This window comes from Ranitomeya imitator, chromosome 2 (genome assembly GCF_032444005.1).
Source record: "Ranitomeya imitator isolate aRanImi1 chromosome 2, aRanImi1.pri, whole genome shotgun sequence".
Lineage (NCBI taxonomy): Eukaryota > Metazoa > Chordata > Amphibia > Anura > Dendrobatidae > Ranitomeya > Ranitomeya imitator.
The window spans coordinates 845,759,884-845,777,237 of NC_091283.1; the positions used below are offsets into that span (position 1 = coordinate 845,759,884).

Sequence of the window (17,354 nt, forward strand, 5' to 3'; positions counted from 1 at the left end):
GGACATGTACACAATGTATCACTATGGACATGTACACAATGTATCACTACAGGACATGTACATAATGTATCACTATGGACATGTACACAATGTATCACTATGGACATGTACACAATGTATCACTATCAGACATGTATACAATGTATCACTACAGGACATGTATACAATGTATCACTACAGGACATGTACACAATGTATCACTACAGGACATGTACATAATGTATCACTATCAGACATGTATACAATGTATCACTACAGGACATGTACACAATGTATCACTACAGGACATGTACACAACGTATCACTACAGGACATGTGCACAACGTATCACTATCAGACATGTATACAATGTATCACTATCAGACATGTATACAATGTATCACCATAAGACATGTATACAATGTATCACTACAGGACATGTACACAATGTATCACTATCAGACATGTACACAATGTATCACTACAGGACATGTACACAATGTATCACTATCAGACATGTACACAATGTATCACCATCAGACATGTATACAATGTATCACTACATGACATGTATACAATGTATCACTATCAGACATGTACACAATGTATCACTATGGACATGTATACAATGTATCACTATCAGACATGTACACAATGTATCACTATGGACATGTATACAATGTATCACTATCAGACATGTACACAATGTATCACTATGGACATGTACACAATGTATCACTACTGCCTAGAGCTGGAATCTGCTTTCTCAGTATTTCTGCCATCATTCTCCATCTCAGTCACTTTTTGCCCATCATCCTGTTTTGTGGTAGGGAGTCCTGGGGAAAAGATGAGACTGAATATAAGGGATGGGCGAAATTCAATTATTCTCCCAAAATCTTGTATGTGACCCCCCCACACGCACTTTACACATCTGGTTTCAGGGTCCATTGACCCAGGGTGTGGGAGCGAAGCTGCACAATTACAAGTGTAATCAGATCCTACAGAAAGGTGTTTCGCGGCCTCGCCCTTCGGAGCTGCATTCTTCCGCACAATACACCGGAATGCACATTTCTCGCCGTCTGCTATAATTATGTGTTTTCCTGGAATATTCTCTGATATGTTTCAGATTTAAAGGGGAAATTACACTGATTATATACAGATTTTTTCATGTTCTATACAACTTTTTTGAATGTGGTATTCTGTAAAGAGAGCTGCTCAGGTGATCATTCCTACAGTCATATTACAGCGCCCCTAGTGGACAGGGAAAGAAAAGCAGATGACAAAGCGTGGGCTGTGTATGTCCAGGGTCCTGGAGTCTTCATTAGTTCTTATAGCAGCACAGCTTCAGCTTCTGTCCTGCTTCGCTCATTTCCATTTCATGTTCTTTCCTCCTTTTCTGCAGTCTGCTCTCCCTGAGGCTGCAGCTGCTTTATCTCCTCTCTCCCATTGTGGAGACCTGTGTACAAGCTCAACCCCCTCTCCGCACTTCTGGGATCTAGTTTGCAAATGAAAAGTGAAATAATTCGGCGCAAAGGTACAGTGGGGCAAAAAAGTATTTAGTCAGTCAGCAATAGTGCAAGTTCCACCACTTAAAAAGATGAGAGGCGTCTGTAATTTACATCATAGGTAGACCTCAACTATGGGAGACAAACTGAGAAAAAAAAATCCAGAAAATCACATTGTCTGTTTTTTTTTACATTTTATTTGCATATTATGGTGGAAAATAAGTATTTGGTCAGAAACAAACACTCAAGATTTCTGGCTCTCACAGACCTGTAACTTCTTCTTTAAGAGTCTCCTCTTTCCTCCACTCATTACCTGTAGTAATGGCACCTGTTTAAACTTGTTATCAGTATAAAAAGACACCTGTGCACACCCTCAAACAGTCTGACTCCAAACTCCACTATGGTGAAGACCAAAGAGCTGTCAAAGGACACCAGAAACAAAATTGTAGCCCTGCACCAGGCTGGGAAGACTGAATCTGCAATAGCCAACCAGCTTGGAGTGAAGAAATCAACAGTGGGAGCAATAATTAGAAAATGGAAGACATACAAGACCACTGATAATCTCCCTCGATCTGGGGCTCCACGCAAAATCCCACCCCGTGGGGTCAGAATGATCACAAGAACGGTGAGCAAAAATCCCAGAACCACGCGGGTGGACCTAGTGAATGAACTGCAGAGAGCTGGGACCAATGTAACAAGGCCTACCATAAGTAACACACTAGGCCACCATGGACTCAGATCCTGCAGTGCCAGACGTGTCCCACTGCTTAAGCCAGTACATGTCCGGGCCCGTCTGAAGTTTGCTAGAGAGCATTTGGATGATCCAGAGGAGTTTTGGGAGAATGTCCTATGGTCTGATGAAACCAAACTGGAACTGTTTGGTAGAAACACAACTTGTCGTGTTTGGAGGAAAAAGAATACTGAGTTGCATACATCAAACACCATACTTACTGTAAAGCATGGTGGTGGAAACATCATGCTTTGGGGCTGTTTCTCTGCAAAGGGGCCAGGACGACTGATCCGGGTACATGAAAGAATGAATGGGGCCATGTATCGTGAGATTTTGAGTGCAAACCTCCTTCCATCAGCAAGGGCATTGAAGATGAAACGTGGCTGGGTCTTTCAACATGACAATGATCCAAAGCACACCGCCAGGGCAACGAAGGAGTGGCTTCGTAAGAAGCATTTCAAGGTCCTGGAGTGGCCTAGCCAGTCTCCAGATGTCAACCCTATAGAAAACCTTTGGAGGGAGTTGAAAGTCCGTGTTGCCAAGCGAAAAGCCAAAAACATCACTGCTCTAGAGGAGATCTGCATGGAGGAATGGGCCAACATACCAACAACAGTGTGTGGCAACCTTGTGAAGACTTACAGAAAACGTTTGACCTCTGTCATTGCCAACAAAGGATATATTACAAAGTATTGAGATGAAATTTTGTTTCTGACCAAATACTTATTTTCCACCATAATATGCAAATAAAATGTTTTCTCAGTTTGTCTCCCATAGTTGAGGTCTACCTATGATGTAAAATATCGATATTTGCAGATGATACAAAACTATGTAAAGCAGTTAATACAAGAGAAGATAGTATTCTGCTACAGATGGATCTGGATAAGTTGGAAACTTGGGCTGAAAGGTGGCAGATGAGGTTTAACAATGATAAATGTAAGGTTATACACATGGGAAGAGGGAATCAATATCACCATTACACACTGAACGGGAAACCACTGGGTAAATCTGACAGGGAGAAGGACTTGGGGATCCTAGTTAATGATAAACTTACCTGGAGCAGCCAGTGCCAGGCAGCAGCTGCCAAGGCAAACAGGATCATGGGGTGCATTAAAAGAGGTCTGGATACACATGATGAGAGCATTATACTGCCTCTGTACAAATCCCTAGTTAGACCGCACATGGAGTACTGTGTCCAGTTTTGGGCACCGGTGCTCAGGAAGGATATAATGGAACTAGAGAGAGTACAAAGGAGGGCAACAAAATTAATAAAGGGGATGGGAGAACTACAATACCCAGATAGATTAGCGAAATTAGGATTATTTAGTCTAGAAAAAAGACGACTGAGGGGCGATCTAATAACCATGTATAAGTATATAAGGGGACAATACAAATATCTCGCTGAGGATCTGTTTATACCAAGGAAGGTGACGGGCACAAGGGGGCATTCTTTGCGTGTGGAGGAGAGAAGGTTTTTCCACCAACATAGAAGAGGATTCTTTACTGTTACGGCATTGAGAATCTGGAATTGCTTTCCTGAGGAGGTGGTGATGGCGAACTCAGTCGAGGGGTTCAAGAGAGGCCTGGATGTCTTCCTGGAGCAGCACAATATTGTATTGTATTGTATCATTGTATGTAAATTACAGACGCCTCTCATCTTTTTAAGTGGTGGAACTTGCACTATTGCTGACTGACTAAATACTTTTTTGCCCCACTGTATAAGAAAAAGCAGCACAGAGTATTTCAGGGAGGAGGATGCTGATCTTCAGAGAGGTCACAGGCTGAGCGCTCGTGGAGGGCGCAGGATCCCTCAGCAGCACAGAGTGTTTCAGGAGAGGCATTTGGTAAATGATGTAAGAGGTCAGACAGCTTTAGTTATACAACCCCTGGCAAAAATGATGGAATCACCGGCCTTGGAGGATGTTCATTCAGTTGTTTAATTTTGTAGATAAAAAGCAAATCACAGACAGGGCACAAAACTAAAGTCATTTCAAATGGCGACTTTCTGGCTTTAAGAAACACTGATAGAAATCAAGAAGAAACAATCTGGTAGTCAGTAATGGTTACTTTTTTTTTTAGCCAAGCATAGGGGAAAAATTATGGAATGACTCAATTCTGAGGAAAAAATTATGGAATCATGAAAAACAAACAAAAAAAAACCCTCCAACACATCACTAGTATTTTGTTGCACCACCTCTGGCTTTTATTACAGCTTGCAGTCTCTGGACTTAATGAGGGTCACACAGGACTCTTCATCAATCTGCCTCCATCTTCCTCTGATTGCTGTCCCCAGATCAGCTTTGCAGGTTGGATTCTTGTCATCGACCATTTTCTCCAACTTCCACCAAAGATTGTCAATTGGATTGAGGTCCGGACTATTTGCAGCCCATGACATTGACCTTATGTGTCTTTTTTCCAGGAATGTTTTCAGTTTTTGCTCTATGGCAGGATGCATTATCATCTTGAAAAATGATTTAATCTTCCCCAAACATCCTTTCAATTGATGGGATAAGAAAAGTGTCCAAAATATGAACATAAACTTGTGCATTTATTGAAGATATAATGACCGCCATCTCCCCAGTGCCTTTACCTGACATGCAGCCCCATATCATCAATGACTGTGGAATCTGCATGTTCTCTTCAGGCAGTCATCTTTATAAATCTCATTGGAACGGCACCAAACAAACGTTCCAGCATCATCACCTTGCCCAATGCAGATCCGCGATTCATCACTGAATGTGACTGTCATCCAGTCATCCACAGTCCACGATTGCTTTTCCTGAGCCCATTGTAACCTTGTTTTTTTCTGTTTAGGTGTTAATGATGGCTTTCGTTTAGCTTTTCTGTATGTAAATCCCATTTCCTTTAGGCGGTTTCTTACAATTCAGTCACAGACGTTGACTGCGGTTTCCACCCATTTGATCCTCATTTGTTTTGTTGTGCATTTCCTGTTTTGGAGACATATTGCTTTAAGTTTCCGGTCTTGACCCTTTGATGTCATCCTTGGTCTACCAGTATGTTTGCCTTTAACAACCTTCCCATGTTGTTTGTATTTGGTCCAGATTTTAGACACAGCTGACTGTGAACAACCAACATCTTTTGCAACATTGCGTGATGATTTACCCTCTTTTAAGAGTTTGATAATCATCTCCTTTGTTTCCATTGACATCTCTCGTGTTGGAGCCTTGATTCATGTCAGTCCACTTGGTGCAGCAGCTCTCCAAGGTGTGATCGCTCCTTTTTAGATGCAGACTAACGAGAAGATCTAATTTGATGCAAGTGATAGTTTTGGGTATGAAAATTTACAGGGTGATTCCATAATTTTTTCCTCAGAATTGAGTGATTCCATAGTTTTTCCCCTATGCTTGATTAAAAAAAGTAACCATCACTGACTACCACGTTTTTTGTTCTTGATTTCTTTTAGTGTTTCTTAAAGCCAAAAAGTTTCCATTTGAAATGACTTTAGTTTTGTGCCAGGTCTGTGATCGGCTTTTTAGCTGCAAAATTAAACAACTGAATGAACATCCTCCAAGGCCGGTGATTCCATAATTTTTACTAGGGGTTGTATATTGGAAGGAGAAGCATCAACCAGCAGCACAGAGTATTTCATGAATAGGAAAACATTGTCCTAGTGGGGAATGTGAGGAATATGGATGCATGTGGCAGGGACCAGGTTGCCTGGCCATGATGTGAGAGGTGCAGAATGTGAGCAACATTGTCTTCAGCAGCACAGAGTGTTTCAGGAGAGTTCTGTGCTTCCATAGTGGGAGGACACAGACTGGGAGATGTAATGGAAGGCTCCCCAGCAGCACAGAGTGTTTCAGGAGGGGCTTTCCCTGTCTCGTGTCCTCTCCTTCCGTGTCTCTGTGGGGTGACAGCCTAGTGTTGCTTTGTATTTGCTGTGTTTCGCAGCTGAGGTTCTGGCGCAGTGGCAGAGCCGCGGGGAGGACTGACATTTGAAAGTATTTGCGCACCGTGGGCTTCTCTGTGGCATCTGGATCCATTTAGCTCTCGGCAGTAGGGCTGCGTCTCATATCCGCCCGCCGTAACGTTATATAGGCAATGATCCTGCTCTGTCTTAATGTAATTGAAAATTATGCATGTTGTAGACTCCGAGCGCTGAAATGTAGACTCGTAAAAAGCTGCGGTTCAGGAGCCTGTGGAGATTGGATTTGGCAGACAATGAAGCTTTTATGTAAAGTAAGAATTACAATCTCGCGCCTGTGTATTATATTCTGCGCTGCGGCACTTGTGGACCTGCAGACTGCAGGCCAGACGTCTCCGGAGCACCTCCACCGCGGCAGGGACCGGACCCCCAGATTAACATCAGCACCTCCACACCAGTGATTAATCCACAGCCCATCACCCACAGTAACATGGGGACGAGGGACATCTAGGTGAAATCCTGACCCATGTAGGGGCCACGTCCCATCCACAGGGGTCTGTCTGTAGGGGCACACGATGTGTGGACACAATCCGCAGGACCCATACCATGGCCATGTAACCCTGCTCCTGTCCCCGGGTCCTCCCCTCTGGACGATGTCATCTTAGAATCATAGAATCCTAGAATGTCAGAGTTAGATGGGACCTCCTGGGTCGTCTGGTCCAACCCCTGCTCACTGAACCATCTCAGGCAGATGTCTGTCCAGCCTCTGTTTGAAAACTTCCATTGGAGGAGAACTCACCACCTCTCGTGGCCGCCTGTTCCACTTATTGATCACCCTCACTATTAATTTTTTTTTTCTAATATCTAATCTGTATCTTCTCCCTTTCAGTTTCATTCCGTTGCTTCTCGTGTTTCCATGTGCAAATGAGAATAATGATGATCCCTCTACACTGTGACAGCCCCTCAGATATTTGCAGACAGATATTAAATCTCCTCTCAGTCTTTTTTTTTTCCAAGCTAAACATTCCCAGATCCTTTAACCGTTCCTCGTAGGACATACTTTGCAGTCCGCTCACCATCCTGGTAGTTCTTCTCTGAACTTGCTCCAGTTTTTCAATGTCTTTTTTTATAATGTGCCCAGAAATGGACCCAGTATTCCAGATGAGGTCTGATCAAGGAGGAGTAGAGGGCAATAATGACTTCACGTGATCTAGACTGTTTGCTTCTCTTATTACATCCTAGAACTGTGTTTGCCTTTTTTGCTGCTGCATCACACTGTTGACTCATGTGTAGTCTGTGATCTATTAGTATACCCAAGTCTTTTTTACTTGTGCTGTTGCTTAGTTCTTTTCCTCCCATTCTGTAGATGTAATTTTCATTTTTCTTGCCCAGAATTTTGCATTTTTCCCTGTTAAATATCGTTCTATTAGTCGCTGCCCATTGTTCAAGCTTATCTAGATCCTTCTGAATCCTTTCTCTGTCTTCTCTAGTGTTAGCTATCCCTCCTAGCTTTGCATCGTCTGCAAATTTGACTAGTTTACCTTCAGTTCCCTTATCTAGATCATTTAGATATTGAACAACACTGGGGCCAGGACAGAGCCTTGTGGTCCCCACTTTTCCAGTTGGTCCATTTATTACCACTCTTTGAGTACGATCACTGAGCCAGTTATGAATCCACGTAATCATAGCCTTCTCAATCCCATACTTGGTAATTTTTTCAGTAAGGATAGTATGAAATACTTTATCAGATGCTTTGCTGAAGGCGAGATATACTATATCTACCGCATTTCCCTGATCCACCCAGTCAGTTATTCCATCATAGAAGGAAATTATTCCATCATAGAAGGAAATGCATCATTGTGCACACCAGACCAGGTAATCTATAGAGGAGCTGAGAATTTCGGCAGGGCGCCTGTGCAGTGGCCATGAAATGCTAACGTCGTCGCTGGACCAAACCCTACAAATGTATTTGCTCTTCTCTAATATGTGGAGGAACAGTGTCCTTGGAGTAGATATGAGTGCAGGGGTAGGATGGTGCGCTGCACGAGGCACACTTGTCCCCTGGGTCAGTTGTGTAACAGTGTGTGCCAGAGTAAATTTGCTCCTTGACTTTGTCTTTTCTGTGCTGCACTCACTGGCTACCTGCAGTGCTCATGTTCTGACACTAGATGATGAAACATAAATATAAATAAGGGCTGGAAGCAGGACGTGAATCAGTGTGTGGTTGAGGCCACAAGATCCCTGAACCATAAGAACTAGCCCCCTTGTGGCCGACAAAGGTGGTATACTGTGTGGGGTGTGCTGCGCAGGGGATACTGCGCGGGGTATGCTAAGGGTGTGCTTTCTTAGACCCATAGGCTCCGCCATCTCGGGATACACAGTGACCATTAGACCCCAGTGCAGACTGTAGAGTGTTCAGCTGCTGTAACTATTGAGCATTTGCTCCTCTGTGTATTATAGAGGAGGTGACAGGGCACCCCCATTACCCAGGGATCACATCGGGGGTACGTCTATGAGATGCTCTGTGGTCCCGCTGTTGTCATGATTGGGGTCAGCAGGGTGATAATTGCTGAATCATCGTGTGACTCCGAGCCGCCGTCTCCGCTCTTGTGGTCTGCTCATGGGGGTTGTGCTCTGGGATGATGGGAGTCGATTATACTGATGTCTCCTTTCTCCTTCTTCTTCCTTCCAGTATCTGCAGATGAAATGGCCGCTCTTGGACGTGCAGAGCAGACAAGCAATGAAGGATGCCAGGTCTCCATCTCCAGGTCATATCGTAAGTCCCCATCATCTTCTTCAGACTTTCCTCTTTGCTTTATGTTCTTGTCTGGAACTTTCCGAGGTTGTTTCCTGGGGTCTCTGTCCCCCTGCTCCTCTTATGGCCGGACTCGTCCAATACAATGTGGATTCATCCATCATGTGGCAACGAGGGCTGAAGTGTGATGTCATCGTGATGTCATCATTAAAGGTGTTGTTACTAATTATAAATGGATGATGTTTGTGTCTGACCATGACAATGGGGTCTGTATGCGAGGCGATCGCTCCATTCACTTCTAGGGGGGGGGGGTCAGTGGAGGCATTAAACCTCTACATAGGTGTATAATCAGCGATGGTCAGGGGTCCCTGCGATGATTAGAGTGGGGGTCCCATGAAGCAGTACTGCTAGAGCACATGTGTAGCCACCACTTCCATAGACATCGATGGCCGCTTGGGTCACAGCCGCCCACTGCTGCTTCATTCACTTGAAAGACATGGGACCCTCGTACTTGGGATCTGTGGGGTCCCAGTGGTTGGACATCAAATATGACCCTGGGAAGGCCACAAGTAACAGCGCCATTTCTTAATATTTCCTACAACGTGGTGCCCATTAGAACCGGGCAAAAGGGATTGAGCCTGACACCTTTCTCCATGTGAGGGACAATAGTTATCAGAGAGCTGAACTTGGAATAATGAGACGTTACTTTTCCATCCTGTCATTTTCCGCATCGGAAAGGGACGTTGTAGCCGGAGACTTGGGGCTGAGAGGGGCGCTATAGCCAAAGACTCGGGGCTGAGAGGGGCGCTATAGCCGGAGACTCGGGGCTGAGAGGGGCGCTGTAGCCGGAGACTCGAGGCTGAGAGGGGAGATGTAGGTGGAGACTCAGGGCTGAGAGGGGAGATGTAGGTGGAGATCGGGGTTGAGAGGGGCGCTAGAGCCGGAGGCTCGGGTCTGAGAGGGGCGCTATAGCCGGAGACTCGGGGCTGAGAGGGGCGCTGTAGCCGGAGACTCGAGGCTGAGAGGGGAGATGTAGGTGGAGACTCAGGGCTGAGAGAGGAGATGTAGGTGGAGATCGGGGTTGAGAGGGGCGCTAGAGCCGGAGGCTCGGGTCTGAGAGGGGCGCTATAGCCGGAGACTCGGGGCTGAGAGGGGTGATGTAGCCGGAGACTCAGAGCTGAGAGGGGTGATGTATCTGGGCTGAGAGGGGCGCTAGAGCCGGAGGCTCGGGTCTGAGAGGGGCGCTATAGCCGGAGACTCGGGGCTGAGAAGGGTGATGTAGCCGGAGACTCGGAGCTGAGAGGGGTGATGTATCTGGGCTGAGAGGGGCGCTAGAGCCGGAGGCTCGGGTCTGAGAGGGGTGCTATAGCTGGAGACTCGGGGCTGAGAGGGGCGCTATAGCCAAAGACTCGGGGCTGAGAGGGGCGCTATAGCTGGAGACTCGGGGCTGAGAGGGGCGCTATAGCCAGAGACTCGGGGCTGAGAGGGGCGCTATAGCTGGAGACTCGGGGCTGAGAGGGGCGCTGTAGCCAAAGACTCAGGGCTGAGAGGGGTGATGTAGCCGGAGACTCGGGGCTGAGAGGGGCGCTATAGCCGGAGATCGGGGCTGAGAGGGGCGCTGTATCCGGAGACTCGGGGCTGAGAGGGGCGCTGTAGCTGGAGATCGGGGCTGAGAGGGGCGTTGTAGCTGGAGACTCGGGGCTGAGAGAGGCGATGTAGCCGGAGACTCGGGGCTGAGAGGGGTGCTATAGCCTGAGACTAGGGGCTGAGAGGGGCGCTATAGCCGGAGACTCGAGGCTGAGAGGGGTGATGTAGCCGGAGACTCGGGGCTGAGAGGGGAGCTATAGCCGGAGACTCGGGGCTGAGAGGGGCGCTATAGCCGGAGACTCGGGGCTGAGAGGGGCGCTATAGCCGGAGACTCGGGGCTGAGAGGGGAGCTATAGCCGGAGACTCGGGGCTGAGAGGGGTGATGTAGCCAAAGACTCAGGGGTGATGTAGCCGGAGATTCGGAGCTGAGAGGGGTGATGTATCTGGGCTGAGAGGGGCGCTAGAGCCGGAGGCTCGGGTCTGAGAGGGGCGCTATAGCTGGAGACTCGGGGCTGAGAGGGGCGCTATAGCCAAAGACTCGGGGCTGAGAGGGGCGCTATAGCTGGAGACTCGGGGCTGAGAGGGGTGCTATAGCCGGAGACTCGGGGCTGAGAGGGGCGCTATAGCTGGAGACTCGGGGCTGAGAGGGGCGTTATAGCCAAAGACTCAGGGCTGAGAGGGGTGATGTAGCCGGAGACTCGGGGCTGAGAGGGGCACTGTAGCCGGAGATCGGGGCTGAGAGGGGCGCTGTATCCGGAGACTCGGGGCTGAGAGGGGCGCTGTAGCTGGAGATCGGGGCTGAGAGGGGCGTTGTAGCTGGAGACTCGGGGCTGAGAGAGGCGATGTAGCCGGAGACTCGGGACTGAGAGGGGTGCTATAGCCGGAGACTAGGGGTTGAGAGGGGTGCTATAGCCGGAGACTCGGGGCTGAGAGGGGCGCTATAGCCGGAGACTCGGGGCTGAGAGGGGCGCTATAGCCGGAGACTCGGGGCTGAGAGGGGAGCTATAGCCGGAGACTCGGGGCTGAGAGGGGTGATGTAGCCAAAGACTCGGGGATGAGAGGGGTGATGTAGCCGGAGACTCGGAGCTGAGAGGGGTGATGTATCTGGGCTGATAGGGGCGCTATAGCTGGAGACTCGGGGCTGAGAGGGGTGATGTAGCCGGAGTCTCTGGACTGAGAGGGGCATTATAGCCAAAGACTCGGGGCTGAGAGGGGTGATGTAGCCGGAGTCTCTGGGCTGAGAGGGGCGCTGTATCCGGAGACTCGGGGCTTTGAGGGGCGCTGTAGCCGGAGACTCGGGGCTGAGAGGGGTGATGTAGCCGGAGTCTCTGGGCTGAGAGGGGCGCTGTAGCTGGAGACTCAGGGCTGAGAGGGGTGATGTAGCTGGAGACTTGAGGCTGAGAGGGGCGCTGTAGCCGGAGACTCGGGGCTGAGAGGGGCGCTGTAGCTGGAGATCAGTGCTGAGAGGAGCGTTGTAGTTGGAGATCGGGGCTGAGAGGGGCGATGTAGCTGGAGATCGGGGCTGAGGGGGGGCATTGTAGCTGGCGATCGGGGCTGAGAGGGGCGTTGTAGCTGGAGATCGGGGCTGAGAGGGGCATTGTGGCTGGAGATCGGGGCTGAGGGGGGGCATTGTAGCTGGCGATCGGGGCTGAGAGGGGCGTTGTAGCTGGAGATCGGGGCTGAGAGGGGCATTGTAGCTGGCGATCGGGGCTGAGAGGGGCGCTGTAGCTGGAGATCGGGGCTGAGAGGGGGCATTGTAGCTGGAGATCGGGGCTGAGAGGGGCGTTGTAGCTGGAGATCAGTGCTGAGTGGAGCGTTGTAGTTGGAGATCGGGGCTGAGAGGGGCGATGTAGCTGGAGATCGGGGCTGAGGGGGGGCATTGTAGCTGGCGATCGGGGCTGAGAGGGGCGTTGTAGCTGGAGATCGGGGCTGAGAGGGGCATTGTGGCTGGAGATCGGGGCTGAGGGGGGGCATTGTAGCTGGCGATCGGGGCTGAGAGGGGCGTTGTAGCTGGAGATCGGGGCTGAGAGGGGCATTGTAGCTGGCGATCGGGGCTGAGAGGGGCGCTGTAGCTGGAGATCGGGGCTGAGAGGGGGCATTGTAGCTGGAGATCGGGGCTGAGAGGGGCGTTGTAGCTGGAGATCGGGGCTGAGAGGGGCATTGTAGCTGGAGATCGGGGCTGAGAGGGGCGTTGTAGCTGGAGATCGGGGCTGAGAGGGGCATTGTAGCTGGAGATCGGGGCTGAGAGGGGCATTGTAGCTGGCGATCGGGGCTGAGAGGGGCGCTGTAGCTGGAGATCGGGGCTGAGAGGGGGCATTGTAGCTGGAGATCGGGGCTGAGAGGGGCGTTGTAGCTGGAGATCGGGGCTGAGAGGGGGCATTGTAGCTGGAGATCGGGGCTGAGAGGGGCATTGTGGCTGGAGATCGGGGCGGACTGGTTCTGTCTTATCCTGACCCCATTGTGGACGGAAGGCCTGTGTCCCCCACAAGTCATTGCCAAGAGATGCAGAGGAAAGAATGACTCCATTATAATGCAAATCTGCTGCTGGCCAAATATCTCTGCAGCAGGTGATCGGATCCCAAACCTGGAGGAGCACAAGCACCTTCTTGTTAGGAAATGTTCCCATAAAGGCGCCGGCCTTGACTACAAACACGATCCATAATGAAGTGGTAATGGCTGCCGGTGAGGGCATTTCCTGCCTCTTAATCACCGGCTTCAGGGTCCGCGGACTGAGGAGACCGAGACAATCATTAAAATTTCGCCTAAAACGAGTCCCATCCTCTGCGGCGGGTCTGCAGCCTGCTCCGCCGGAGGAGACGGCATTGAAGGATTCTCTGATGGGCCGGGGGCTTTCTGAACGATTTAGGCTTCTAACATAGAAATAATTGCAATAAGGCGCAGTAATTAGCGAGCCGCCCGCAGCCAGAGACGCAGAGAGCGAGGAGTCGCCCGCGGGCGGGGAGCGGAGCCGGCTGCTGCAGGTCCACAGGTCAGCGGCACACTCTCATTACTGCGCTGCTGCAGGTGGCGGAGACATTGGGGTCAGGGACGGTGAGCGCCGGATGCAGGGACAGGAGCAATGGTGGCCGTCGCCATCAGTAACACGGCTCGATACAGAGCGATAGATGGAGGCGCCAGAGGCTACAGGGGTAAATTCTCCCTCCTATTCTGTCTGTCAGATGAGGGGTGCTGGCAAGCACCACATTGTCTCGTAGGAGCAGCGACACCTTATGCTGCCTATGCAGAGTGCAGCAGTCAACATGAGTTTGTCATCAGCTGCTGCGCTCTGCATACACAGTAATCAATATGACAAAGCTCAGTTTACTGAAATAAGCTTTGACATTTTGGTTGTTGCCTATGCACTGTGCAGCAGCTGATGACAAACTCTTCACCAGTGCTGCACTCTGCATAGGCAGCGATCAAAGCTGAACATCTAATGAACGTAGAAAGTGTTGAAGCATGCGCACGGCCCTGATTTTAGGTTTTCACGTAAGAAACATTGTAACACTTGTCCTGTATTTTTTATTTTATTTTATGACGGACAAAAAGCAGAAAAAAAACAGGGTCAAAAGGCGAAATATAATGACATCAGTATTTTCTTAAAATACATGAACTTGGGAGAAAAGGGTCTGAAGACTGGAGGACGGGCTCCGAGGGCTGGGGGTCCATGGGTTGGGGTAATACCTTCCTTGTCCCGGGGGCTGGCAGCCATTGGACTGACGTATGGCGCAGAACGCTACTGGTGACAATAGATAAGACGGCAGAGGCTCCGATCCGCCACCAGGGGCGCTGCGCTTTGCTCCATACAGTGAAACATCTGAGACAATCACTACAAGTAATGGAGCCAAAGCTGAGCCCCGCCTCCTGCACCAGGCTCCACCCACAAAGCATTTTAATGAACTCCCCTTTTAATGCAAATTTGCATCACCCATCCCTGTAGGAACTTCTTAGCTTAGAGGTGCGGCCACTCTATGGCCTCGGACAGGAAGTGTTGTCATAGTGTCATTCTCCGGAGTTCCCCTTCAGTGCTATGGCCATTGATACATGCAGGGTCCTGACAGCGCCTCTCCGCACCTGGAGTGCGGCTCCTGCCCGTCTGTTCATGGGTGGGTGGCCTCCACACACCTCATCTATGGGGCGGTAATGGCCTCCACACACCTCATCTATGGGGCAGTAATGGCCTCCACACACCTCATCTATGGGGCGGTAATGGCCTCCACACACCTCATCTATGGGGCGGTAATGGCCTCCACACACCTCATCTATGGGGCAGTAATGGCCTCCACACACCTCATCTATGGGGCGGTAATGGCCTCCACACACCTCATCTATGGGGCAGTAATGGCCTCCACACACCTCATCTATGGGGCAGTAATGGCCGCCACACACCTCATCTATGGGGCGGTAATGGCCTCCACACACCTCATCTATGGGGCAGTAATGGCCTCCACACACCTCATCTATGGGGCGGTAATGGCCTCCACACACCTCATCTATGGGGCGGTAATGGCCGCCACACACCTCATCTATGGGGCAGTAATGGCCGCCACACACCTCATCTATGGGGCAGTAATGGCCGCCACACACCTCATCTATGGGGCAGTAATGGCCTCCACATATCTCATCTATGGGGCGGTAATGACCGCCACACACCTCATCTATGGGGCAGTAATGGCCTCCACATATCTCATCTATGGGGAAGTAATGACCGCCACACACCTCATCTATGGGGCAGTAATGGCCTCCACATATCTCATCTATGGGGCGGTAATGGCCTCCACACACCTCATCTATGGGGCAGTAATGGCCTCCACACACCTCATCTATGGGGCAGTAATGGCCTCCACACACCTCATCTATGGGGCAGTAATGACCGCCACACACCTCATCTATGGGGCAGTAATGGCCTTCACATATCTCATCTATGGGGCAGTAATGGCCGCCACACACCTCATCTATGGGGCAGTAATGGCCTCCACACACCTCATCTATGGGACAGTAATGGCCTCCACATATCTCATCTATGGGGCGGTAATGACCTCCACACACCTCATCTATGGGGCAGTAATGGCCGCCACACACCTCATCTATGGGGCGGTAATGGCCTCCACACACCTCATCTATGGGGCGGTAATGGCCTCCACACACCTCATCTATGGGGCGGTAATGGCCTCCACACACCTCATCTATGGGGCAGTAATGGCCTCCACACACCTCATCTATGGGGCAGTAATGGCCGCCACACACCTCATCTATGGGGCAGTAATGGCCTCCACACACCTCATCTATGGGGCGGTAATGGCCTCCACACACCTCATCTATGGGGCGGTAATGGCCTCCACACACCTCATCTATGGGGCGGTAATGGCCTCCACACACCTCATCTATGGGGCCGTAATGGCCTCCACACACCTCATCTATGGGGCGGTAATGGCCTCCACACACCTCATCTATGGGGCGGTAATGACCGCCACACACCTCATCTATGGGGCAGTAATGGCCTCCACACACCTAATCTATGGGGCAGTAATGGCCTCCACACACCTCATCTATGGGGCAGTAATGGCCTCCACATATCTCATCTATGGGGCGGTAATGACCGCCACACACCTCATCTATGGGGCAGTAATGGCCTCCACACACCTCATCTATGGGGCAGTAATGGCCTCCACACACCTCATCTATGGGGCAGTAATGGCCTCCACACACCTCATCTATGGGGCAGTAATGGCCTCCACATATCTCATCTATGGGGCGGTAATGACCGCCACACACCTCATCTATGGGGCAGTAATGGCCTCCACACACCTCATCTATGGGGCAGTAATGGCCTCCACACACCTCATCTATGGGGCAGTAATGGCCTCCACATATCTCATCTATGGGGCGGTAATGACCGCCACACACCTCCATATATGGGCACAGATGCGGTCAGATTGGAAGACATCGGCGGTTAAGGTGACTTGTGTGTCTCTCTCGTGTGTCTTTCGTGTCTCTCTCTTGACTCGTCTCTCTTGAGTCTTTCTCGTCTCTCTCAGGTCTCTCGCACCTCTGTCTCGGGCCTTCACTTTTATTTCTCTGTTTTATTTCTTGCCATAAATCTGCTGTTGCACATGGGGCTAGATGCCTGTATATCTTGATTAGGGGTCCCTCCTCTAGGACATCTTGTTTAGGGGTCCCTCCTCTAGGACATCTTGTTTAGGGGTCCCTCCTCTAGGACACCTTGTTTAGGGGTCCCTCCTCTAGGACATCTTGTTTAGCGGTCCCTCCTCTAGGACCCCCTTCCTCTAGGTAATGACCGAGGCTCTCCTGCTCCCGCTGCATCACATTGATGTCTGGATTGGCTGACGGCTCCCCCCGAAATTACAGACCAGAGAACTGGGGGCATATGATGGAAAAACGAAGAAAAAACATATTCTTTCCTCCATCTATGGCATCAAAAAAGAGGAGCACAAGCCCCATGGTCACCCCGCGCCTCCGAGAAAAGGGGAGAGGTGGGCTGTAACTTCTGGAAAGATAGAAGGAAAGGTAAAAAATCCGAACAGTGGGCAGCACTCAATTCATAGAAAAAAAGCAAAAAGGACTTAATGGCCAATGTGAACAGGAGTCAACGTTTTGGCTTAAAACAACAGCGACTTTTGCAAACTTGACAAACTTTTTAAAAACTTTTTATGTAGTATAATTGTTGGGCTGGACCCAAAACATATTTCTTGTTATCCCGTGCAGCCTCATTTTTGGTTTTCTGGATAGATAGATGGATGGATGGTTGTGTTGATCCACAGGACAACAAATACGCCACCAACCAGGCGCGAGTTGCCTCGTACTAGGAGTGAACCTTCTCCCGAGCCCAGATATGAGCGTCAGACACAAGGATGGGTGGACGTTAGATGGATTTTGCCTCCTTGGTGCATGCAG

At 50.0% G+C, this 17,354-nt stretch overlaps 1 protein-coding gene across 37 annotated transcripts in view; it reads left to right on the plus strand.

Annotated features, from left to right (window-relative positions):
- The window catches only part of TCF7L2 (transcription factor 7 like 2), a 317,280-nt gene that overhangs the window by 216,374 nt on the left and 83,552 nt on the right, over positions 1-17,354 (plus strand). For 31 of the 37 annotated variants that reach the window (XR_011318561.1, XR_011318562.1, XM_069754295.1 and 28 more), the window contains one exon: positions 8,790-8,873. Coding sequence is in view for 35 of the 37 variants with exons in the window: in XM_069754295.1 (XP_069610396.1) it covers positions 8,790-8,873 (84 nt within the window). In the remaining 2 variants the exon portion in view is untranslated. Of the gene's footprint in view, positions 1-8,789; positions 8,874-8,939; positions 8,943-17,354 lie in introns of all 37 variants that reach the window. The other 6 variants (XM_069754330.1, XM_069754331.1, XM_069754332.1 and 3 more) reach the window with 1 other exon arrangement.